Source organism: Ochotona princeps, chromosome 3, assembly GCF_030435755.1.
Source record: "Ochotona princeps isolate mOchPri1 chromosome 3, mOchPri1.hap1, whole genome shotgun sequence".
NCBI classification, from domain to species: Eukaryota; Metazoa; Chordata; class Mammalia; order Lagomorpha; family Ochotonidae; genus Ochotona; species Ochotona princeps.
In genome coordinates, this window is record NC_080834.1 from 100,325,583 (window position 1) to 100,352,873 (window position 27,291).

At 41.4% G+C, this 27,291-nt stretch overlaps 1 protein-coding gene across 3 annotated transcripts in view; it reads left to right on the top strand.

Annotated features, from left to right (window-relative positions):
- The window catches only part of YEATS2 (YEATS domain containing 2), a 122,883-nt gene that overhangs the window by 38,108 nt on the left and 57,484 nt on the right, over window positions 1–27,291 (top strand). For all 3 annotated transcript variants that reach the window (XM_058662152.1, XM_058662151.1, XM_058662153.1), the window contains 5 exons: window positions 5,317–5,478; window positions 11,710–11,821; window positions 16,402–16,446; window positions 23,303–23,483; window positions 25,477–25,716. In XM_058662152.1, coding sequence (XP_058518135.1) covers window positions 5,317–5,478; window positions 11,710–11,821; window positions 16,402–16,446; window positions 23,303–23,483; window positions 25,477–25,716 — 740 coding nt within the window. The remainder of the gene's footprint in view (window positions 1–5,316; window positions 5,479–11,709; window positions 11,822–16,401; window positions 16,447–23,302; window positions 23,484–25,476; window positions 25,717–27,291) is intronic.

The following is a 27,291-nucleotide window of genomic DNA, read 5'->3' on the forward strand; positions in this document are numbered from 1 at the left end:
CAGGGTCCCAAGGTTTTGGGCCATCCTCTACTGCTTTCCTAGGCCCTACGCAGGGATCTGAAAGGGAAGTAGCAGCTAACACAAAATCGATGCTCTTATGGGGTGTTGGTGCTGGAAGGTGGAGGATTAGCAAGTTGAGCCCTTTTGCCAGCCCCAGTGTTTTTAATTCTTTAACCAGAGATTTTGGAGCATACAGCTATCTCTTTAAGAATATGATCTCAGGCTGTCTGTAGGAGCTTCATGATTTCTGTTATCTCACAGCGTAAGAGAATGTAAATAGTTGTTCAGATGTGACTGTATGGAAGGGATTAGGCTAATGGAGAAAGATTGATCACACAGTGGTTAAGATTTTAAATAGTAGTAGTTTTAACTAATTTCTTCATGAAATTGTATTTGCTGATCCCTTTGCTTGATTTTTTTCCTTGTTAGATTTTTTTCCTCTGCTCTCATCATTTTTACCATTGAAGATGGTTATTTACTAGTTTTAAATTTCCCAAATCAGACTAGAATCTCTTTAGCCACTATCTTACCTTGTTTGTTTGTTTCCATACATTACAGTATTTACCATAAATTAAATATTTGCTTGATGAATAAATTGGTGTTTTTATGAAAATTGTAGTTGGGTTTAATTTATTTAGACTAATGAAGTCAAAATTGTGAAAGTTATCTTGGTGAAACAAATCAAGCAAGGAATAAAAACAAAACTTGCAAGTCCTAGTTACTAATAAACAATGAGAAGTAGATTATTAATCTAAGGCCATACTTGTAGATTATTTAATAATACTTATGTGGGCGAATAAATTAGGATCAAGTCAATTAAGCCTCTTTTTTATAGATTCTTTTGGAGTTACCATGCATTTATCTGAGGGACAAATAAATAGTCTATTTGGAATTTGAGTTTGAATTGTAACCATATTGCATATGAGACCTACTCAGAAAAGACTGAGGTTTTAAGTCTAAGTAAACTCACCAGACCACAAGATGTTTGGGATAACCACTGTTTTGTTGTTGTTGTTGTTGTTTTCCAAATAATGTAAAGTTACAATTTGTGTTTGGTTTTTTAACTAAAATACTGGTTAACTAGGGAAGTTTAGGGAATGAATGGTGGGCATGAGACTGTTTCAAATTGGTTTGCTCTGGAAGAGAGTAAAAACATTGATTAATTTTACTCTATTAAGAATGTTAGGTATATAACATAACCATTACAAATATAGACATAGAGGTTTCAACTTTTGAATTAGTAATGGGAAAACATGGAATGAAAAAAGAAATGGAAAACTGATTTTAAAAGATAAGGAGAACATAATAGCATTACCCACTTCCCTATCCCCCTGAATCTTTTTTTTTTCTTTTTTTTCTTCTTTTTCCTTTAACTGTAATGAACTATGTAAAGATTGTCAACAACAATACAATAAAATAGATTAAAAAAAAGGGGGGAAAGGAGAAATGTAGGGAAGAAAAAATAAGACCTAGTGTAAAATATATATGTGCAGAATAATTTAGCAACCTCAAATATAATTATGTTAGTAGCTGTAAAATGTGTGTGGATTTAATTTCCTTGATAAAAGAAATCATTGGACTGAGATAAAGTAACCTAAAATTCAGCTCTGAGTTGTTTATCATAGACAAGTGTAAATGTAGGAAGGTTGAAGTACATAATTAGAAATTTGGCTAGCAGTTGACAGTTCAAAAGAAAACTAGGGTAGTATAGTATTATCAGGCAAACTGGATTCAAGCATTGATGGAGGAAAGACAAACTCCATAGTGATGATAGTTTCTTCTTCTGAGAAAATATGAAGATACTTAATTTCTGTGCACCTGGTAATGCATTAAAATGTATAAACCCAAACTGATAGAACGGGAGAAATTACTCCAAGTACTACCATACTCTGAGAGATTTTATGTACCTCTTATGGTAATTGATAGGTCAAACAAATACAGGTAAAAGTCTAAAAATTTTAAGATTTTTATTGGCTGATGTGAGCACAGACAAATACACACACGCAGGCCGTCAGAGGACAGCTCCCACTCACTGTTTCATCCCTGGATGCCTTTATCCTCAGGAAACTCGAATCAGGACTTATGGCTAGAAGCCAACCCAGGTGCTCCAGTGTGGGATATGGGCATTGCCAAGATTTATTCATAATGCTTGGAAGGTAGAATGATGGCGAGGGAGAGACAGAAACCTTTCATCCTCTGGTTCTCTACCCAAATGGCTGCAGCAGTTGAGTCTAGGCCTGGCCAAATCCAGTACCTGAACACCTGGTCTCCCACGTGAGTGGCTCCCCTACTTTTCCAGATGCATTATTAGCAGGGTGCTGGATCAGATGTGGATCAACTTGAACACAAACCAGCACTCTTGGAGGATGCCAGCACCATCACAGGTGGCTGCTGTGCCCACTGAAGTACAATTCTGGCCCTAGGCATCTGAATCTTCACTACTAAGCCAAGTGCCTGCTATGCTAGATGAGCATGTAAAAGATTTGAATATATGTTAATCAAGGTTGGCTTTATGTACGCCTATGGATACACATTACACATAAAGGTTGCAAATGAAACTTTAAGTATGCAAGAGATGTTTATGAAATCTATAAAGTAAGTCCATATCCTGCAGATTATATTTTCTGACCATACTATAGTCAAAAATCAGTGATAAGTGGATTTAACTACAGGTGCCACAACATTAGAGATGAGAAACTATTGATATCCTATTGGAAGAACTGAATAATTCCTAGGAAAATACAATATATACAGAATATCTCAAGTGAAAACATTCCCACTGCAAAGCCAAATCATGAGGCCTAGTTCCCCCATCCCCCACCATACTTATTTTTATTGAGAATACAGAGTTACAGAGAGGATAGACACAGAAAGAAATCTTGTATCTGTTGGTTCACTTCTCAAATGAGCCCAAGCTCTGGAGCTGGACCATTTTGAAACCTGGAGCATATTCCAGGTTTCCCACATGGATACAGGGGCCACTCATCAGTGCTCTGCCAGGCGAATAGCAGGGAGCTGGATTGAAAGAACAGCTCGAACAGCATCCATGTGGTATGCTGGCACTGCAGGCAGAGGCTTAGTTTGGTATTCCACAGTGCTGGCACCAGCCTAGATTTCTTTACAGGTTGAGTGAACAGATAATTCCAGTTTTATATAAAACTGGAGAAAGCAGAAAGCATTTGTGGGTTTTTTAAAAAAATTTTTTCTACTTTTTAAAAATGTTATTTTTATTTGAATGGTAGATTAAGAGAGAGAAGGAGAGACAGGCAGAAGGGTCTATCATCCCCTGGTTCACTCCCCAAATGGCCAGAACTGTGCCAGTTCCAAGCTGGGATTCAGGAGCTTCCTCTGAGTCTCCCTCATTGATACAGGAGCCCAAGGGCTTGAGCCATCCTCTGCTGCTTTCCTAGGCCATAAGCATTGGAAGTGGAGCAGCCAGGACATGAATCAGCACCCATATGGGATGCTGGCACTGCAAAACAGAGGATTAGCTTGTTGAACCACCGTCCAGGCTCTAAAAGAAAGCATTTGTCAGTGCATGTTATGAGAGTAGTTTAACTTTGTTAATAAAGCCAGACAATTTCTGAAAAATAACTTAAATGCAGAAATATTGGACAAGCTAATTAGTAAGCTGAATTTAGTAACTGTATAGCAATGAGAAAACATTATGACCAAGAAGTATAAGTTTGAATATTCAAACTGGTAAATATACTTAACCAAATTAACAGATTAAAGGAATAAAAGCATGGTTACCTCAAAAGATGTGGAAGCAACAATATTAGACAGAATTAAGCATTCATTGATCATGTTTCTTTGCATACTAGGGTTTTGTTTAACTCAGATAATATCTTCAAAAGACGGATAGCAAATATCATCCTCAGTGCTAAACTTCCCTTTAGAATCTAGACCAAGATGAGGTGTATTACTCTAGTACTGAACCTTGCACTCGGAGATACTGGGACAGTCAGATTTTTTGGAAAGCATAACATTTGTTGATATGACTAACAGTTAGTATGACTGTATAATTTGAACAGTGTTTGATGAAGTTTTGGTATTTATGGGTTAGCAGGTTTATTGAGTACAGTATCAGTACACAAGTATTGATTGTTTTATGTGACACATACTTAGAAGGCATGATTTAATTATTTTAATTTACTATTTTTTAAATTTAAAGACATCTCCTATCAGTAGTTCACTTTCACATGCCTACAGCAACTGAGACTGCTAGGCTGAAGTCAGGAGTCAGAAATTAGATCCAGGTCTTCCACCTGGCAGACACTTGTAAGACTTGAGCCATTGCCTACTGCCTCCCAGGGTGTGCTTCAGCAGAAAGGGAGGCCTGAGAGTGGAGCCAGATCTCCATATTCAAGTGCTCTGATTATAGGGTAGCATCCTAACCACCACCAAACACCGGCCCACAAATATCCTGAAAGATGCATTGAATATACAGAGAAAAATAAAAAGTACATAGTGAGTTAGTCAAAAGACACTAGTAGCCTTTTGTGGAAACTTATACAAACTTTACTATGGACATGAAAAAACTAAGGCTCAGCATTGTAAAGAAGTTGCTTCTTAATAATAATAAATTGTAAAAAAATTTTTTTTAAAAAGCTATGCTTTAAAAAAAAAAGTTGCTTCTAGGGATCAACAGGATTCATGTAACTTACAGGCTGGTTTTCACAAATGAGAGCAAAGGGCAAAGAATGGACAGTTAGACAGCTTGACCCCCTAAGAATAACTGTAGGCATGGATGAATAGAAGGCCATAACCACATTTTCCACCTTGATGTAAGACAACTGCATACCTTGAGATAAAGACAGGGCACATAAAGAGGAGGGTTAATGATGTTAGTTGCTATGGTCAGGACATAGGCCATGGAGTTGGAAAGGAAGCCAGTTGCCACATTGGCAGTGTTGAGTATCAGAAAGCTGCAAGGCTGCAGTACCTTTAGACCTGAATGATAGCAACCCAAAGGATGCTCACTCCCCAACACATAGACCAAAATAGGCCTATTTGTTTCTACCTCAGTACCCACTTGGCAGGAAAAATGATTTTTTTTTTTTTAATTTCAGGTTGATAATGACAAACTCAAGGAATGCCTCCTTGATCCAACAACAACAACAAAAATAGTTTAGGAAAATGAAAATGATTTACTTCCAAGACTGTTTGACTAGGTGATACCACTGTTAAATATTGCTGGAATTTTAACCTTGTTTTAAGTAGGAAAAGTTTTATGTGTAGAAGTTGTTTTGTTTGGTATTTGAAGCAAAAAGAAATTCAGACTTTTCTGTTTTTTGTTTTCTTCCTTTTTTCTAGGTATATACCTCCAGATAAGAGGGAAGAAAATGACCAGTCAACACACAAGTGGATGGTGTATGTCCGAGGATCTCGTAGAGAACCCAGTATTAATCATTTTGTTAAAAAAGTTTGGTTCTTCCTTCATCCTAGCTACAAACCAAATGACCTTGTGGAAGTTAGGTAAGTTTACTTGAGAAATTAACCTAAGAACTACAGGTTTACTAAAGTGGAATAGGAGGAACAGTGACTTCACTTCAGTACGTTCTCTGGAAATTCTTCTATTAATAATTTACTCAGCATTGACTGTTAGTCATAATATAGTTGTAAACTGGCTTTCTCCTTGCAGATTACTGTCTAACTGAGCAGGCATTGCCCCTTCCTGCCAGTTTGTTACTGTTCTTATTTTAGCTGATTTTGCTCTCCTCTGAAAAGAGATGAATTTGCTTACATAGATAGGTGTAAAAATGTTACTGCATATCAAACTACAGAAGTACAGTAGTATTTTATGTTGAAAATTCCTATGGTCTCTCTCAGATGCCACTCCTAATGAGATTTTTTGAAACATAAAATAAGCTTGTATAGTTGCTTTTGTTTTCTTCCAAAGAGGAATGGCAATATGTGTTCTATTGTGAAGCCTTTTTTGTATGATTTAGATGTTTCTTTGGATCGTTATGTCTGTTACATGTCATGTATGTGTTCACTGTATGGCTGTGCCGTGGAAGTGGTTTGTTACCAGACTCTCCTATGTCCTCTGCTCTAGTCAGAACATCTGTTCCACTCCTAACTCTTAGATGAAACAGGGTGTCTTCTGAGGCTCTTGCTGTTTCTGTAGCTTTTCCAAGTGGTGGCTGGCTTGTTTTCCTCCCACACATCTTACTCTGTTGAGTTCTTCCTGTTTATATTTGTGCCTTATAGACCACTTTTCTCCCTTCTGTCTGAGAAAGTCTCAGCTCGTTTGAAACTTGACCTGCTGCTTCTCCTTTGTTGCAGTTATCCACTCATACCACAAATTCCTTCCCTCTTTGAATGATTTTAGCACTTGATTTGAATGTTTCTCTCTGCCAGTACTTTTGCCATTATTTCTTTTCTTTTTCTTTTATTTTTGATGTTGTTCACATGGTTGACAAGGATGCACGCCCACAAGGACCCCATCTTTATGTGCTATATGCAGACTTTAAGAAATGCCTTGTACGGATGCTATTAGTGTGCTGTGGGTTAAGCTGTTGCTTAAAAGACCAGCATCCCATATTGAGTCCCAGTTCACAATCTAGCTAGTCCACTTCTGATCCAGTTTCTTGTTAATATGCTTGGAAAGTCAGTGGACGGTGGTCTAAGTATCTGGGCTCCTGCCACCCGTGTTGAGCACTTAGTTAAAGTTCTTGGCTTCAGTAACTTAGACCTGGCTGTTTATGTTCATTTGGGGAATGAATCAGTGGATAGAAGATTTCTCTTCGACTCTCGCTTTATCTCTGTCACTCTGCCTTTCAAATAAATACACATTTTAAAAAAGACTTTTTAAAAATTTTTTATTTAAAAGCAGAAGTGACAGAGAGAGGGTTCTTCCATCTGTTTGTTCACTCCCCAAATGGCCACAGTGGTCAAGGCTGGGATGGGCCGGAATCTGGAGCCAGCTGCTTTATTCTGGTTTCTCACATGGGCTCAGGGGCCTAAGTACTTGGGCCATCCTACACTGCATTTTCAGGCGCATTCTCAGGGAGCTGGATTTCTAGACTAGAACCAGCATCCATGTGGGATGCCAGCGTAGCAGGCAGAGGCTTTACACACGTTAAAATACCAGACCCCAAATAAATAAATCTTAAAAGAAAAAAAAAAGAAAGAAAGAAAGAAACATCCTGTACGACAAGTGCAGCATCCAACTTCTCCTGGAAAACTCCCAGTGACTTAGATTCGTTGTTTAGAATACAGCCCCTTTCCTGTCGCATGCATACCACACATACCCTCACCCTCTGTTTGTCGGTCTGCTTTTTATTCTCCAAGACATAATTCAGGAGTTACTTGTTAGTAAATTCTTCCTTGTCCTACTTTCAGGTTAAATTACAGTGAGTGAGTGTTTGCTTTTGAATGCTTGAGATGTTAACAATGTTTTATGCTTTAACACTGTTCTGAGTTTAGATATCCCAACTCTGAGTGGGCAGTGTTTAACGAAGATATTTGAGTATGGTGAGAGACAAGTTTAGAAACATTTTGTCTGTAATTATATTAATTAAAAGAATGCAGATTGCCTTATATGGTAGAAACTGAAGTGCGTAGTCCTAGAAAAACGTTTTAACACAGTTCAAATGTGTTAACCATATTTTTTGTTGATGATGAAAATCTGATTCATAAAAAATGAGATTAAACAGTCATTACATAAAATCTAGTAAATACTGATACAAACCAGCACTGGTTTTATTTTGTAAACCAACACCAGTTTTATTTTTACATTATCACCAATAATTATTGATTTTCTTTAAGTTGCAGGAAAAAAATAAACAATTAGATAAGAAATTGCATTGGCTAAGAACTCTACTGGGCTCTGCGTTGAAGTATGATGGATCACTTGTCAGCATGTTACCTCAGTCCTAAGGAAGTCCAGACAGGGTTATGCTGCAGCTCCTTTTCACATTTCTCTTTTGTTCTGTGTGTCTGCGGTATCTTGTGTTAATACATATTTTTTTGTTGTTGGATTCATTATGGTACTTTTTTTTTTTAAGATTTATTTATTTTTATTGGAAAGGCAGATCTACAGAGAGGAGAAATAGAAAGATCTCCCATATGCTGGTTCACTCTCCAGATGACTACAGCAGCCAAAGCTGAGCGATCAGGAGCCTGGAGCTGCTTCTGGGACTCTCACATGGCTACAGGATCTCAAGCCTTTGAGCCATCCTCTGCTGCTTTCCCAGGTCACAGCAGGGAGCTGGATAGGAAGTGGAGCAGGCCAGACAGGTTGCCAGTGCTTGCAGGCTGAGGATTAGCCAGCTGAGCCATTGCACTGGCCTTTCAAAATGTTACTTTTATCAAGTGTCTAGCTTGAAGAGGGGAGGGCATTTGGCATAACAGTTAAATTGTCATTTGATACTACTACATCCTGCATCAGAGAGCTTGATTCAGGTACTGGCTACTGTGCTTGGGATCAGCTTCCTATTGATGTGCACCCTCTGAGGCAGTGCTGATGGCTGAAGTACTTCAGTCCCTGTCTCTTGGGAGGAGACCTAGATTGAGTTTTGGGTCCTTGATTTTAGCCTGGCTCAGTTTTGGCTGCTGCAGGCTCTTGGGAGTAAACTGGTAGATAGAAGGACTGTCTCCATGATTCTGTTGTTGTTTCTCTGTCTCTCTGCCTTACAAGTAAAAATGAAAATAAGTAAGTAAAAATTTTTTTTAAATCGGTGTTGATATTATTGCACCGCAGGTTATATGATGTTGGCATCCCATATGGAATGGCAGCTGCTGTACTTCCAGTTCTACTCCTGATGTGACTGGGAAAGCAGCAGGAAATGGCTGAAGTACTAGGGCCCCTGCCACTTGCTTGGGAGACCAAGAAGTGGTTCTAGGCTCTTGGCTTTGTGCCGGTCAACCCTGGGCTCTTGCAGCTATTTGAGGAGCAGACTAGTGGATGGACAATTAGTCTGTCTTCTGTCTCGGTCTCTTCCTTTGTCTTGCCCTCTGCGTAACTCTGCTTTTTGAATAAATACATAAATCTTTAAAAAAATAAATAACTGATTTGATGAGTAGTTAGGACTTTGGCAACTGCCTTGAAACTTGGGGTTAACCATATTTCTGGATAAATGAACAGATGTTTTTTCTTTTTTTTTTTTAAAGATTTATTTTATTTTTATCACAAAGTCAGATACACAGAGAGGAGGAGAGACAGAGAGGAAGATCTTCCGTCTGATGTTTCACTCGCCAAGTGACCGCAACGGCCCATTCTGCGCCGATCTGAAGCCAGGATCCAGGAACCTCCTCCCGTGCTCCCATGCGGAGTCCCAAGTCTTTGGGCCGTCCTTGACTACTTCCCCAGGCCACAAGCAGAGAGCTGGATGGGAAGTGGAGCTGCTGGGATTAGAACCGGGGCCCATATGGGATCCCGGGGTGTTCAAGGCGAGGACTTTAGCAGCTAGGCCACCATGCCAGGCCCCAGATGTTTTTTCTTGTACTCTAAATTTTCCTATCATAGCACATTGCCTGATGAAGAGCATCTATCGATTCTACTCCCACAAGAGTCTCTTTTTTACATTTGGTTCAGTTGTCATGACTATCTTTACCCAACTTCTCAATGCTGAGCTTGTAAAGTTTTTGACTTTTAGCCACAAGACCATGAGTGTCAAATAAGCAGTTCCCAAGCAGTTAGTTGTTACTTGCTGCTTTCCCAAGAGCATTAGCAGGGAGCTGAATGGAAGTGGACCATCCAGATTCAGACTATGCATTTGGAGTGCCACGGTGCATGCAGCCACTGCACAGGACCCTTTTTCATTCAGTTCACAGTGTTTCGAAATGCCACAGTAGTTTGCAGAGCTGTACTGCCTAGTCAGAATACCCTGTGGGGACCATATCTGTAATTCTGACTTTAGGCTGCCTTATTAGATGTCAGATGGACTTCTGTGCTCAGCACAGTTGTGACCTTACACTATGTGTGCCTATGGGAGAGCAGCCAGGGCAATAAGATCCACTAGCAGGGGGATGTGGCCTCGCCTGATGGTTAAGGCCCAGCTCCTGCAACCTGTTCCTGGAGTTTCAATCCCGACTCCACTAGTGACTTGTGTAACCCTGGCAAGTTATTCAGCCTTACCATTTCAGAGGGAGTATTTTGAACTTGTTTGTAAAGATTAGATAAGTTAATAGATGAAAAGGTCTTAGAACTGTGGCTGGGTCATAGGAGACACAGTATTACTGCTGCCTACTGTTGTAGGGAACAGAGGCATTCATCTTTTTTTTTTTTTAAAGATTTATTCATTTTATTACAAAGTCAGATATACACAGAGGAGGAGAGACAGAGAGGAAGATCTTCCGTCCGATGATTCACTCCCCACAGAGGCATTCATCTTGAAGAAGTTAGGGGAGTGTTTTAGTGCTTTCAAAGGCCTTTCATGTGGTAGAAGACTTTATTCTTTGTAGTTTTGAATGGCTACTTGGAACCAACATTAGGGAGGTAAGGGAAACTTTTGATAAAAGAGCTGTTTAGAAACATAATGAAAAAAAAAGCATAATGGAGCTTTAGTAAATGTGAAGTTTGTGGTTACCAGACTGGCTAGCTGTTTGAATTAAGTGGATGAGTAAGAATTTGTGTCCTGTTTACATTGCTTACTACTGTGGTTTTTCCTTTTTGGTCATTGATCATATTTAACCTTACATGAGAAATTGACAAGTAATAATGCATGTAAGTTAAGGAATATACCCAATGTACCATATCCATTGTGAGAGAAATTCAGGAAACAGTGTTACTAAAGGGTGTTTGTTGCACAGTGAGCGTAGCTTGTCCCTTCACTTTGCTGGAATTTAAGTGACTAAGCTTATCCCCAGTAGCATTTCTAGTGTGACTGCTCTCCAGTTGTGCTCCTAGATTCTGCCCTTACCGAATCTGTGTATTTTTAGTTCTCCAGAACCACATCCCATGGAAAAAAATGTTCTCTGCTGCAATCTTGGCATCTTCTTTCGTTACAATAATTTCAAGCCAGGGATTCATAACAAATTTTCATTTTAAAAGCATTCTGTCTCTTCCCCATGAGCTGAAATGATGTTGCAGACTTAAGATTTATCGATTAAATTTCCAAGTTTTTATTATAGAAAGTCTTTAAGTATGATAAGTCTTCAGTTACTCATCACCAGTTAGTAATCGTTTGCCAGTATGGTTGATTAATTCTCTCTTTCCCAATTACATTTGGCTAAGAATTCTTTAGTCCAATTAGTATTCGCACACATTTCCCTTTACTCACTAAAATCATGGTCAGCAAATGGGGAAAATCCTATTGTAAGTAGATGACCATTCTTTAAGTCTTCTTAGCAAACAGCTTCAAATAAAAAGGCCCTTTGTTGAGCATTCTTGTTTGTTTTATTTTTGCCTCGGCGGGCACAGTTTGTAGGTGTGAGGTAGGGAACCTAGGCTTGGCGAGGCATGTCCCTCAAGTACCTGTCAGGGAGGCTTGCTCATCTGTGGAAATGACATCAAATCAGAAGTGTATGGGCTGACCTTCATAACTCTAAGAATTCAGTAATTCAGTACTTAGTGTAGATTTGAGTTGAATTATTTTTTCATAATGTAGTATGTTAGCAAAATTCATCATGTTGATTTAACTTGAATTGAGGAAGCCTAAATGATTCTCAGAAGAACTTGAGTTTATCCATTATGAGAGAGCTTTTCCTCTCAAGGACCAGAGATGAACATGGATGAATGTGTTAATGTTTGCTTTTCCCTAGAGAGCCTCCTTTTCACCTGACCAGAAGAGGCTGGGGTGAGTTTCCTGTCAGAGTTCAAGTTCACTTTAAGGACAGCCAGAACAAACGGATAGATATCATACATAATCTAAAGGTATTGTAACAATGTTGTAGCAATGGCTCTAGAAATGAAATGTCTTTTTCACCAGCTATTTATATTGATAGTGTTAGGCCTCCTGAGAGATGCAGCAGGGTAGTCTTGTTGGATCGGTTTTGCGCTCTGCTGCAGTGGTTCACTGTCCTCTGGGGAGGGAGTTGGTTTATAGCACAGTGCAAGTGTGTGTTCTAATTGATCATGCTGTTAGCATACTTGAATCTCTAATCAGAACTTCACTGTTAATGTGAAACTTGGGCCAAAATTGCTAAAATCTTTTTTTTTAATCTATTTTTTATAAAATAAGGCTGGTAACAAGCCCTTTTTGTTATAAGAATAAAAGTTTTGTTTATCTCATAAGGATGAAAGTAGAAGTGAATGTTTTGGCATCTGTGAAATGCTAGGCAAGATGGCAGTGTATTGTAGAAATCCATCATTGATAAATCCACGTGAGTTATTATACAGCCATTGTAAATTGTGTTTTATCAAGTGTTTTTATATACAGGGAAAATTGCCATTGTAGTAAATGAAAAGCATAATATGAAACTGTTTATGAGATCTACCATGATTTTAAAAATATAGAAGAAACATGAAATCAATATAATACATTGTTGGAGTTGTTTTTCAGATCTCCCTTTACCAATGAGTCTGCTTTTTATACTAGTTTTAAGATGCTATGCTAAGATAAGAATGTTTAACTTTTATAATTGTAAGACAAATAATTTTCAATATTTGCCAGGCCCTCTTATAGTGATTTCATGTTTTATTTTTTTCCATATATAATTCTAATATATTTCTCCCCCAAACTCCCTTACTTTGTAATTTATCACATTATTCTCATTAATGGCTACAAAAATAAAACAAGATCTGAGTACATTATAGAATTCCCCTTTGATTGCTTGTGTTCCCTCAGCTTTAAGGAATGCTGACGTTTACCTTCCGTTAGTGGTAGACAGTACTGCTGTAACTTGATGTTTGAGTTACTGTCTGGGGATGCTGTAATACTAGAGTACCTTTATGACCTCAGAGAAGAGACGAAGCAGAAGAGGGAGCATGTAGCCACTTTCTTCACAGGGGCAGAATACTGTCCCATAAGGAAGGTGTTTCTTTCTTTTGATCTTATTTTAAGCACTGCGCATAAACCTTGTGCCTGCCCAGTCCTTATTTCTGAAATAAGGAATACATAGTATTATGTTGTAAAAATCACTCAGAGACCCAGCAAAATGTTTCTTGCCTAATTTACTAGGGAACATACTTTTATTAATTTGTTGTGTGTTTGGCCTTGATGCCGTAAACAGTTGTTTTGTAGCTGTACGATTTTTCTTTGTACTGGAATATTATTCTCCCCTCTCAGAGCCATCTTTCTGTTGAGTTGTAGACCATGATTTCTTCATAATCTTCCTTACACTCTTTCTGCTAGACTGTTAGTCCTTTGTCTCCCGGTAGACTTGTCTAATCCCTCTCCTTTCCCCTTGCCGTTCTGCACCACCGCCAGTTAGCGGTTCCTCAGAGAACTTGAATTCCTGACGTTGCAGTTCACGCTCTTCTGCTGGTCAAGGCTCTTCACATTTTGACTTGACTTCCCCTGAATTATCTCGTACTGCTGACTTGCATGAGCATCTTGTTGCACTCGTGTCAGCCTGCTTATGTGCTAGAAATTCCCTGGGCCTTCTTTCTTCCCTTGTGTCTTTTTATGCTCTTGTCCTCTTCTAGTGCTTATTTGAATTTTCTTTTTTCTTCAATCTCTGTGTAAATTTTCCTGGATATTTCAGCCTGTGATAATCTCTGTATTCTGAAAACCTGTAATATATGACATGTTTTTAAATACTGTAAATATTAAATATTTATGGCTTATGTTGTGGCCCAGTAGGTTAACCTGCCTGTGATTCAGCATCTCATGGGAACCAGTTCATGTCCTAGCTATTCCACTTAAAAATCAAGTGCCTGGGAAAGCAGCAGATGACGGCCCAAACATTTGGGCCCCTGACCCACATGGGAGACCAGGCTAGAGCATGGAGTACCTAACTCCTGGCTTGGACCTCATCCAGCCCTGGCTTTTGCAGTCATTTGGGAAATGAACCAGCAGTAGAAGATCTGTTTCTGTCTTTCCCTCTCTCTGTAGCTCTGCGTTTGAAATAAATAGACAGATCTTTGTAAGAATATATTAAATACTCTTCTTAAGTGCTAAATGAAGTTTAAGATTTCCAGAATATGTGCAATTCACCATCTTCCATCCCTGATTGGTAATCACCTGTTGATCCATTTTGTAAATAAACTTTAGAAGATTCTTTCACAAATTTATCTACAATTGCTCCTTTTTTTTTTAAGATTTATTCTGTTTTTATTACTAAGTCAGATATACAGAGAGGAAGATCATCTGTTTACTGATTCACTCCCCAAGCAGGCGCAACGGCTGGAGCTGGACCAATCTAAAGCCAGGGGCCCGGAGCCTCTTTGGGTCTCCCACGGGGGTGCAGTGTCCTGAGGCTTTTAGCCATCCTTGACTGCTTTGCTGGGCCACAGGCAGGGAGCTGGATGGGAACTGGGGCTGCCAGGATTAGAACCACTGTCCATATGGGATCCCAGTGCGTGCTAGGTGAGGAGGACTTTAACCACTAGGTTTTCGCACTGGACCAACCTACAATTACTCTTTACAAACCTTGCTCCCATTTGTCCTTATTTGATTTCTTAAATAATATAATATAAAAAAAAATTTTTATGGTTAAGATTCCTAAAACTGATAATTTTCATCTCTGTATTTTCTCTGCTCCAGACAAAATCCATTCTGTAGTAAGTGTTGCTTTTTTGCTGTGTGTCAGCTTTTAATTATGGCCAGAGTAGCTGAGAGGAACTCGTTAGGAAGGAAATATATTTATTTCAGCCTAGTTATGGAAATTAACAGCTCAAGGTTGGGTGGCCGCATTATTCTAGCCTCTGATTGAGGTTGGATGGGGTGGAACATGTGCCGGGAGAGAGCCATGTGAGCCGGGAAGCCCAGAAGCCAGGTGGAGGAGCGCACTCGCCCTCTGTGCTCTCTGAGGGTGCAGTCATCCTGGGTGTGTGAGGGGCTGCTTGCAGCATCATTGTCCTAACCAGCGGCTTCCCAAAGCCACACTTTCAAATGTGATGGGATCAAGCCACCAACCTGATCCATCAACCATTAACATTAATCCATTGAGTATTAACATAAAGTGGATTTTTTTGTAAAGATTTATTTTATTTTTATTACAAAGTCAGATATACAGAGAGGAGGAGAGATAGAGAGGAAGTGGAGCTGCCGGGATTAGAACCGGCGACCATATGGGATCCTGACGCATTCAAGGCGAGGACCTTAGCCACCAGGCCACGCCGCCAGGCCCCATAAAGTGGATTTAAATGTCTGTTTGAGGGTATGGAGCCAAATTCTATTTATGACATAACACCATTTTCCAGTTCTTGTTATTCTGATACCAACTGCATTATCAATGTTTATGTTAAAACTTAGTTCCAAGAATGTAACTTGTCAATACATGGTAACAAAGTGTAATTTCTGAGCTCTTGAGAACATGGAAACTTCAGATCAATGGAACTGTCAGTCCCCCAAATTTATTCATTTGAAAAACAGAATGAGAGAGAGAGAGAAAAAAAAATAAATACAGGCCTTGCATATGCTATTTCACTCCTGCAAACTGCTGTAATAGCTAGCGCTGGCCCAGGCCTAAGCCAGAAGCCAGGACATCCATGTTTCTCAAACATGAGAAGAGGCCCAAGTACAGCTTTCCCAGGCACATAAGAGAGCTGGATCAGAAACAGAGCAGCTGGGACTTGACTGCTGCTCCAGTACAAGATGACAGTGTTGTAAGCAGGATCCTCACTTGATACTAGCTAGAAGGTCGAGAAGCCCTGCGAGCACTATTTTAACTCTCTGCATCTCAGTGCCTACCTCAGAATTCCTTTTTAAAAAATGACGGATGTAAGTTATGTAAATAAAAAAAGGAGAGTATGACCTTTTTCTGTATAAACTTGTTTATATTATTAGCATTCCATGAGTTTATACTCCTTTTCTCAAAAGTAATCATTTGTGATGTTAATATAATTGAAACAATTAGCCTTATACTTTATTACCTAAGCTTTTGCCTCTGAAAAAAACCTTAGTAATGGTTACTTTGTATGTTTATTTGTACAACCTATCATTGCAAGCATTTCTCCTGAGTTGTTTTAAACCACAGCTAAGTAGCTGCATAGAGCTTGAGCCTCGGAAAACCCTGCTTTAACTAAGCACTCCTGCTGCAGCACGTTTAACTGTTTGTGGTTCAGGGGTAGCGCTATGTTGTAGCAAATGCCTTTTGGTGTAAAATTTCTTCTATTTCTAGATTTTTCTTAGAATTGGATTTTGCAAATATACGATTTATGTTAAACTACAGTAACTTATGCATGAGGTTGTTTTTTATTTTACTCAGTGCTTTCCCCCAGAAAATGGAGGGTTTCTGTGGAAGTGATGAATGGATAACCTACACCCACAGTGGGAGGGGCTTAGAGAGAGATGCGCTGAGATTCTGGGCCAGCACAGTGACATTCTGCACTCTCCTCTGTTTTAATAGCTGGACAGAACTTACACTGGCTTGCAGACGTTAGGAGCAGAAACGGTAAGTATTTTTTGTATAATATTATTTGGGAACAAGTAATTGAAAATTGATCTTCATCTTAGTAAGAAAAAAATAAGTGTTGGACTTTTTAAAGTTGACCTCTTTGGTTTCTTTTTTTTTCTTTGTGCCTCAAAAAATTGTAGCATGTACCATCTTAATTGTTTAGTATACAGCTCAGTGCTCACACTGTTATGCAGCCATCACTACCACACCCACCTGTAAAACTCTTCATTTTGCAGAATTAAAACTTTGTACCCATTTAATAGGCACGCACACACCTGCCAATCTTCCCTGCACCCAGCTTCTGCCAGCCACCATTCTACCTTCTGTGTGAGTTTGACTACTAACCTGCCTCATGAAGTGGAATCATATAGTGTTTGTCTTCTTATAACTGAGTTATTTCATCTTCAGTAATATCCTCAAGATTCATTTGTGTCAGAACAAGACTCAGAATTTCCTGCCTTCATGGGCTGAGTGGTACTTAGTTATGTGTATAGATAACATCCATGAATGGACACTTGGATTGTTTCCATCTTTTGAGTATTGGGAATACTGCTGCCATAAATGTGGGTGTACAGATACTTATTTGAGTCCCTGCTTTCAATTTTTTTTTTTTGGTATGTACCCAGAATGAGATTGCTGAATTCGATGGTAGTTCTGTTTTGATTGTTAAGAACTATCACAGTATTTTCTGTGATTTCACATTACCTCCACAAATATCGAGTGTAATTTATCTTCATTTCACAAATACCTGTTCAAGTCCTCCCCATACACACGTTTTTAAAAAAGTTTTAATTGTGAAACAGATGACAGAATGAGTTCCCAATGAAAATGTCCATCATGTTTGCGGTTGAGCCAGGCTGACATGGGACCTGGGGATTCAGTGCACGGCTCCCACATGGGTAGCAAGAAACCAACCAATTGAACCTTCACCTGCTAGAATCACAGGTAGTGCTGAAGCTTGAACCCAGGCACTCCAGTAAGGGACACAGGCCTCCCAAGCTGCAGCTTAATGCTGTGCCACACACTGGCCCCTTGACCATTTGTTCATCAGGTGGCTCTGTTGTTTGCTTGTGAAAGTTCTTACTCATTTTTTAAAACTAATTATTTATCATTTATTTTTATTTCCCTTGCCCTCGCCCCAGTTCCCCTCCCCCCCCACCAAATTCCCCTATATTATTACTGTAGTATAACTCCTCATAAACAGTCACATGTTCATCATTGCAGGCATGGATAATGGCAGAGAGTCCAGCCTCCTGTTGTCAAGATACAGCTAATAGTTTCATTGGGAGTCCATCTTTGATCTGGAAGTAGAGATGCACACTGCACTGCATCCTCACGTCTGGACATGATAGTCTCCATTACACAGTCACCACACATCCCTCTTAAATGAAAAGCTGCAACACAAAATCAACAAGAACAAAAGTAGAAATTTACAAAGCCCTGAATTTCTCAAGAGGTTTTGATAGTTCAATAGTCCTGAATTGCTGGCGATCCTGCCCCTCCAATCATGATGAAATCTCTCCCGAATCCACTGACTGCTATAGTCCACCTTACTGTCTCCATCTGCCCAGATCTTCACTGCCAACGATTGGCTGGGGTAGTTGATCAATTTGTTCTTTTCTCTGTCCTCTGCCATGGTACCAGGTGTCCTCTGGCAGCTCCAGTGTACTGCCATATCCTCCATGTACATTTGGATATGCTGTCCTCTGCTCCATCTGAGCCACTGAGGAGGCCCAGCTCTAACACATCCACTCCCACAGTCAGCCCATGGAACCTGCAGTTCTCTCCATGGTTAGGGTTCTGAGTCCAGCAGTTCAGTTGGTAGGGAAGCACCCAGGAATTCTCTGAGGCCATTCCAGACCTGATTCTTGTGTGTGTTTACCAGTACAGGGTCTGGCACCGTCTCACCCAAATCAGCCTACACACACTGGTAGTGACAATTGCTGGGTCGGTTCTGACTCCAGCCTCGTGTTTTATGAAACTGGATGGGTGTTGGAGCCCAGCACAGTCCTGCCCACCGCATACTTGGCCTTCATATAAGCCAGTGGGAACTGCACAGAGCAACCCACAAAAAACCCAACCAGATCGCCCCTGCCCTTGCCAGTTCCTGTGCTTGCTAGTATGTACAGCAGGTTGGTTCCATCTGTTCCTCATCCTGTTTAGCTCTTGTACATGTTGATGGGTATTGAAGCCCAGTTCGTCTCAACCAGCCCCACTATCCAATCCACACTGGTGCCAGTGGGTGCCACCATCTGTCTAGGCCATGCCTGTGCCTGACAGAATTTGACCCCTGTGCCAGCATCTGCCAGCTGATGCTGTGGCAAAACCCAACCAAGCCACACCCACACTGGCTTATACATGTACCAGAAGGTACAGTCAGCCAGTCTGGCTTTTTCCCTGATCCAGCTCACATGTAGGCCATTGGATGTGGTCCTGCATGGCTTGCTCTGTCCCCATCCCAGCTCTCCTGCTCACCAGTGGGAGTAGTGACCCAGCAGGGGGACCTTTGCAGCTCCCTCACTGGGGCCATCCCCACCTCCACTCCCCACCCCCCGTGTTTCCTATGTGCTGGTTGGGTGCTGTGGCCCAGTCTGGCACAGCCCCCTCACCTCAGCATTTGCCAGTGGATGCGGTAGCCTGGCCAGGCCAGGCCCACCCCAAATTCCAACTCGTGCTGCTGGGGGCTACAGCCTAGCCCAGGCCTGCCAGCTCCCAATCCCAGTCCTCATGTGGACTGGCTGGTATTGCACCTGACCTGGCCTGACCCACACTCCATTCTGGCACTCAGATTCGCCAGTTGGTGATATGGACTGACCCAGTCTGGTCTACCCCTAACCTGCACCAAATATATACCGGTGGGTACTGTATTTTGGCCAGGTCTGGGCTGCTACCTGTCTTGGTTCTTGCGCTCACCTGCAGAAACTATGTCCTAACAGAGGAGTTCCCCAGGCTCCTCCATCCGGATCTCTTCCAGTGCCAGATCTTGTGCACACCGGTGGGTCCATGGGCCAGCCCTACTTAGTCCACCTCCTGTCCTAGCAGCAACAGTGGCTTTTCCTCACTGGCCCTTACCCATTCTGGTTCTTGTTGTTGGGCGCTACAACCCAGCCCAACACAGCTCACACATGGCTTAGTAGGGGCAGAGACCTAGCCTAGGCCGTCCTGTACCTACCCTGGTTCTCATGAGTACCAGTGGGAGCTGGATTCTAGCCTAATCTGGAACATCCCATACCCAGCCCACACACACGCCAAGGGATTCTGCAACTATATCCAGACCAGAATGCAGCCCCCACCCTGGCCCTCATGTTCTCTAATGGGAATCACAAGCCAGCCAGGGTATCCCCTTAGCTCCCCAGCCAGGCCTGCTTCCCTCCACAGATTTCATGTGTGCCAATGTTTGCTCTGACCAGGCCTAGGATAGCCCTCATCTGTCTTAGCCTTTGTCTTTTGATACTGTAGCGTGGCCTGACCTAGCCAGCCCCTAGTCCCAACTCTTGCTGGCGGGTTGCTGCAACCTGGCCCTGCTCAGTCTGTTCCCATCTCCGGCTCATGTGAGCCAGTAGATGTGATACCCTAGCCCGGCATGACCTGCACTCCAGCCTGGTTTCTGCACTCGCCAGTGGGCTAAGATCTGCTCGGCCCTGCCTGGTCTGCCCCCTTCCAAGATTAACCCACACACTTGCCAATGGGTGGGGCTACCTTGCTCAGCTTGCCTGACTCCTAGGCCTGGAACACATGCTCACCAATGGGAGCTGTGGCCCAGTAGGGGAGCCTCCCAGTTTCCTCACTCAGTCTACTCCCAGACCTAGATCTCACATGCTCCAGCATGTACTAGGCCCTTGCCTGGTATAGCCTGCCCCTCCATCTTGGCCTTTGTATGAGCTGGTGGATGTTGCGGGCCGGCCCGCACTACACCCTGTTTTAGGATGCACATGCAGGTGCTGCAGCTTGGACCTGCCCAGCTTTTCCTCAGCTCCAGTACCTGTGAGTGTTGGTGGGTTCCATATTTACTCCTAGTTCAGCCAGTCACCACCCCAACTCTTGAGCTAAGCAGCGGGACTTGTATTTCCACAGGGTTGGAGCCAATTATCCCCCACAGAATCTACCCTGGACCTGGTTCTCACGTGCTGGTTAGTGTCATGACCCTGCTTGTGTGATCTGTCCGCTGTTCTAGCATTCACTCAGGTTCTTGGATCTAGGTCTGCTAGAAAGGCCTCCAGCCATAGCTGTCATGTGGTATGCCGTGTGGTGGTCAGTGATATTCTGTGCTAACAAGCCCATCTCAGGACTCCCATTTGGGCTGATGAATCAGTATGGCCCATACAGATCTTGCAGTCTGTCCCCTCCATACCACCAGGTCTCAGTCCCGTTACTTACCAGCCTGTACCGTGCCCCTGTTGTTAGGTGTCCTTCAGGATTAATTCCTCACTTTCACATATGGTGTCCGTGTCCATGGATGTCCCTAGGCAGTATTTCATCACCCCAGCTCCCCAGAGCTCATTGGAGTGTGGCCAGCTGGCAAAGCCCGGTGCCCAAAGGGTGCACTGGCAGCTGCAGATTAAAGATGGTGCTAACTGCTTAAAAAGCGGCCGAGGGGTGCTTCCTCTGTTTCATTGGTCAAGATTGGCCAATGAAGTGGAGTTCTACCCCACATGCCCGACCCCGAGAGTTCTTACTCACATTCAGGCTCTTCCAGAATATTAGCTCTTACCACATACATGATTTACATATATGCATTCCCATTCTGTGATTCGTTTTTACCTTCTCACTTGGTTGATTGTATCTTTTGAGGCAGATGTTGTTTAAGTTTGCCCATTGTTTATTTTATTGCTTGTACTTTCATTGTCATGTCCAAAAAATCTTAAATCCAGTGTCATGAAGTTCTCCTGCTAAGTTTTCTTATAAGATCTTATTGTTAGCTCTTGTATAGGTCTTTGATAATTTTTAAAGTTTATTTCTTTATTTGAGAGACAGTGCAATAGCAGAGTGAGCTACCATCTGCTGGTTCAGTCCTCCAATGCATGCAGTGGCCAGGAGTGGGCAGAGAATTCAACCCAGATCTCCCACGTGGGTAACGGACCCAACTACTTGAGACAACACCTACTTCTCAGGGTGCATGCTGATAGGAAACTGATTAATTTTGAGTTAATTTTCTGCATAATGTAAGGGTTGAACTATATTCTTTTCCATGTGGATATCTAATTTTCTTAGCATCTTTTGTTAGAAAAAATTGTTGGTACCCTTGTGTAAGATCATTTGGTCATACATACAAGGGCAGTATAAAAAGCTGGTAGAAAATAGAGTTACATTATTACTATTTTATTTTTACTGGGAAGTCAGATCCACAGAAAGAAGGAGAGACAGATCTTCCATTCAGTGGTTCACTCCCCAAGTGGCTGTAATGGCCAGAGCTGAGTTGATCTAAAGCCAGGAGCCAGGAACTTCCTCCAGATCTCCCATGTAGGTGCAGGATCCCAAAGCTTTGGGCATCCTCCACTGCTTTCTCAGGCCACAAACAGGGAGCTGGATGGGAAGCAGGGCATCTGGGATACGAACTGGTGCCCATATGGGATCCCAACGCTTGTAAGGCGAGGACCCCAGCCACTAGGCTACTGTGCTGGGCCCTGAATTATTATTTTGCTATAAAAAGTTTTTCAGATCCATGAATAGCCTTTTCATAATGAGTATTTTTGTGAAATTTTGAAGACCTGTTTGCACCAAGATAAATTTAGCATTTAATGGGCCCGGCACAGTAGCATAGTGGTTAAAGTCCTCGCCTTGAGTGTGCCAGGATCCCATATGGGTGCCAGTTCTAATCCTGGCGGCCCCACTTCCCATCCAGCCCCATGCTTGTGGCCTGGGAAAGCAGTCGAGGACGGCCCAAGGCCTTGGGACCCTGCACCCGTGTGGGAGACCCGGAAGAGGTTCCTGGCTCCTGGCTTCGGATCGGCGCAGTACTGACTGTTGTGGTCACTTGGGGATTGAATCATCGGACAGAAGATTTTCCTCTCTATCTCTCCTCCTCTCTGTATATCTGACTTTGTAATGAAAACTAAATAAATCTTAAAAAAAATTTTAGCATTTAATTTCATTTTTCATGAACTTTTGAAATACTTGTGTATGTGAGGGTTTAGTCTGTTATATTGATCAATATGTCTTTAGGCCAGCAACATACTATTTTGACAGAGCTTTGTAATACAGTTGAAGTTGGAAGATATAAGACCAACTTGGTTCTCCATCCTCATCTTTTTTGTATTCATGGTAAAGTATTAGCGGTAGCTGTCACAATCAGTATCAGCTGTTTGTAAATCTTACTCTCCCCAGAGAAATGGCCTGTATTATATCAGAAGATATTTATTGAGCATCTACTGTGGTCAGAACACTGGTGGTTCAAGTCTTAGAAATACAGTACTGAATAAGATAGCTTCTACTCTCAAAAAGTTAAGCGTTTGGGACTCTGTATTATGGCACAGCAGATTAAGCTTCTGCTTGGAGTGCTGCTTTGATGCCCTTATGTTCCACTTCTGGTCCACTTCCCTGTCACTATGTCTGGGTAGGCAGCAGAATTTGACCTGAGTCCCTGAACCCCTGCCACTCATGTGAGATAGGATGTAGTTCTCAGCTCCTGCCTTCCACCTGACCCAGCCCTGACCATTTGGGAAGTAAACCAGTGAATACAAGATTTTTCTCTCTTGCTCTAAGATGTCTCTTAAGCCAGACTAGATTCTTGGCTAGAATAAAGTATTTTATTCTTGAGATTGCAGTTGCCTTTGAAGTGACAAACAGTACATTCTTGGGCAGGATTTGTGCGTTGTGGGACACTGATGAGCCAGGTTGTTACCCATTTCTGTAGGTAGTGGATGTTGAGCTCCATCGACATTCTCTTGGCGAAGACTACGTTTACCCTCAGTCCTCTGAATCAGACGTCTCTGATGCGCCCCCATCTCTGCCTCTGACCATTGCAGCCCCTGTGAAAGCTTCTTCACCCGCGAAGCAGGCACACGAGCCAGTCCCCGATAGCTCCGCAGATAAAGGTAACAGAGCATTTTTCCTTGAATTGAGTAATTTTAGGACATTGCTTTCTCATTTGCATGATGTGGTACTGATCTTCAGAGGCAGACTGTATGGAAAATAAGTTTTCCATAAATAGTCGTGCTGTTTCACTGTAAATAAAAGAAAATAGTCATGCTGTCTCTACTACACAAGTCTATGAAAATAACCAAATTTCTGCTGTTCTCATTTTTTTCAATAAAGCTCTCCCAGCATTTTATAAAATGAAAAAGTCACTTTTTAGATTTGATTTTTGTTCTTTGATAATTATTTTCTTTAATTTTTAATTTAAAAATTTTTAGCTTTATTTATTTTTGAAAGAGTTGCAGAGAAGGGAGGTAGAGATCTTACATGTACTCCTTTACTTCCAGATGACTGCTAAGGCCAGTGCTATCCCAGGCTGAAGCAAGGAACTGGACGGTTCCTCTGATCTCCCGTATGGGAGACGGGGCCCAAGCACTTGGGTCATCTTGCATTGGTTTTGTCAGCAGGGAGCTAGAATGGAAATTGAGCAACTGGGACTCAAGCAATGCCAGCTCTTTCTAATATATTACAGGAAGACTTTCTGGTTCAACCTCTGTGTGAACAAGAAATTTGAATACTAAATACCTAACCTTATTTCAAGTAAGAGTCATTTGCAAATGTTTTTAAAAATGTTTTTTTCATTTTATATCTATGTTTGAATGCATATTTCAGTCTTCACACAGACAAGGGTTCTTCAGAAAGTTATGAAAAGTATGTATTATAAAAAAGGATCCAGTTTTTTGCTTCAAAATGAACTTGTCTTTTATTTCCCATATTTCCAACAGTATTTTTCTTTCTTTCTTTTTTTTTTTTTAAAGATTTATCTATTTTTATTACAAAGTCAGATATATAGAGAGGAGGAGAGACAGAGAGGAAGATCTTCCATCTGATGATTCACTCCCCAAGCAACCACAACGGCTGGAGCTGTGCCGATCTGAAGCCAGGAGCCAGGAACCTCCTCCAGTTCCCCCACACGGGTGCAGGATCCCAAAGCCCTGGGCCGTCCTCGACTGCTTTCCTGGGCCGTCCTCGACTGCTTTCCTGGGCCACAAGCAGGGAGCTGGATGGGAAGTGGAGCTGCCGGGACCAGAACCGGCGCCCATATGGGATCCCGGGGTGTTCAAGGCGAGGACTCTAGCCGCTAGGCCACGCCACCAGGCCCTCCAACGGTATTTTTCAAAAAGATTTATTTGTTTGAAAGGCAGAATTACAGAAAGCAGAGAGACCTTCCATCCTCTGGTTTGTTCCCCTGGCTGCAATGGCCTGAGCTGACCCAGTTTAAAGCCATGAGCCAGAAGCGTTGTCTGGCTCTCCCACATGGATGCATGAGCCAACGTAGCAGGACCATCTTCCTCTGCTTTCCCAGGCGCAGGGAGCTGCCTGGAGCCTATATCCCTCTGGGATTCAGCTCTGCAGACAGTGGCTCTACTCACTGTGCCACAATACCAACCCCTCCAAGAACTTTTTGAAGCAACTTCTTTTAAGATAAAATTGATTTTAAATAGTGTTAGTACTTATCTCTAAACTTTGTATTTCAACCTGTGTTAATATTTTAGTTCTTCTGTAAAATGTCACTGTATTTCTCTTAAGGTTTCAGTTGCATCTACAGACATTTAATAAGATAGGAGATTATTAGATTAATAGAATGCATTCTTTTTTTAATTTATTTTATTTTTTATTTATTTTTTATTTATATATTTGTAAGGACACCATGAACCTGTGTTCTTTTATATGATTTATAGGTAATGTTTTCTAATTTCTTGAAAGGTGCACTTTAGATAAATATGATGAAACATGTTTACCCATAAAAAGTAATCATAAGGTCAGTAAGTTATCTTGCTACATTAAAAGTGTTTTGAAATAAGGCATTTTAATTTTTTTTTTTCACCGAGGAAAGGTCCTGTTATTTTGGAGTAATTGGTAACTTACCATTTGCCTGTTTCGTTTACACAGGATTCCCAGCTAGCACGGAAGCTGAGAGACCCACTACATTTTACTCTCTGCCGTCTTCTTTGGAAAGAACACCCACCAAAGTGACAACATCCCAGAAGGTTACGTTTTGTTCTCATGGTAATTCAGCTTTCCAGCCAATAGCTTCAAGCTGCAAAATAGTGCCTCAGAGTCAGGTTCCTAACCCCGAGTCGCCTGGGAAATCCTTCCAGCCCATCACCATGAGCTGCAAGATCGTCTCAGGTATGTAGGAGACGCATTAAAGGGGGTGTGGACAGAATGATGGCAAGTTACCTGGCTTTTGCCTCCGTGGCTTCTTTCCAGCAGTGTGTGTGTGTGTGTGTGGTCAGTCATTGTGGCTTAACAGAGCTGACACAAAGCAAAATAAAAGTTCATTCATAAGGTGATTTTTTAAAGGGGAAAACAGTGAGATTCAGAATGGCTCAGAACTTTTTTCCCATAATCACAGGTATTCACTATGATCCATGGTTGAAACTGAAATAGGAATTAAGTTTGAAGATTATATATATAAATGGAAAACAGGTTGACTAGTAGTAGAAATAATTCAGAGGCCTTTGGCTTGGTGTTTAGCTTGAAGGTTTGGAGTTGGTTTAGAAATGAGATCTCTTACCCTGATTTATTGATTTTGACAGATATGCTAGTATGATGCTAATAATTGGTGAGACGGGGTATATAAGAACTCTAATATTTTGATAAATTTAAAACTCAGAAGAACACTTTTTTTTTTTTTTAAAGATTTATTTATTTTTTATTACAAAGCCAGATATACAGAGAGGAGGAGAGACAGAGAGGAAGATCTTCCGTCTGATGGTTCACTCCCCAAGTGAGCCACAACGGGTCGATGCGCGCCGATCCGAAGCCGGGAACCAGGAACCTCTTCCAGGTCTCCCACACGGGTGCATAGTCCCAATGCATTGGGCCATCCTCAACTGCTTTCCCAGGCCACAAGCAGGGAGCTGGATGGGAAGTGGAGCTGCCAGGATTAGAACCGGCGCCCATATGGGATCCCGGTGCGTTCAAGGCGAGGACTTTAGCCGCTAGGCCATGCCGCCGGGCCCAGAAGAACACGTTTTAAAAGAATTATTTCTGTAAACAGCACATATTTGGGGGTTTCTTTTCACTTAGGTTTGGATTGACTGTCTCTTGACAGCTTCACATTTATGTGAAGTAAACTTTCTGTAGGAATACACTTTATGGTTTTGGATGTCCCACCTCTGAAAGATGAGAGAAAAAATGCCAAGTGTCCAGGCAATAGGAAAGCTTTTGTACAACACTTAAATGAATAGGGGAAGGGAAGACGTTAATGGTAGTAGTACATAGCTAAAGAGAAATGTTACCCAAATCTTTGGTGTTGATGAAAAGCTAAAAATATGTTATCTTCTCTGTCAGTTAGGAACATTTTAGAATTTACTAATTGAGATGGGAAGGCTGTGTAAATTTGTTTGAGAGTTAGAAAAATTGATTAATGAAAGAAAAAATTGATTAGTAAAAGATAGTTGGGGATACTTAACTCTACATTGGTAATCTCTGAGAGTATTCTGTGAGAATTGTTTCTATGATATAGTGTTGACAAATTTTTTGCTTGGACGATGCTAAATACCACATTTTCCTATTTAAGTAAATTGCAAGACACTGGGTTCCTCGATCGAACTGGTAATCTAATTTTCTGCCTAATTTTAGTGTCTACAAATGTAACCAGTAACTTAGCAACCTGTTGGTGATGTTAAGGGACTTACTGGGCCAAGGTTCTGCAATTCCAAACTGTTATTTAAAGCCCTGTTATTTGAACTTGACTGT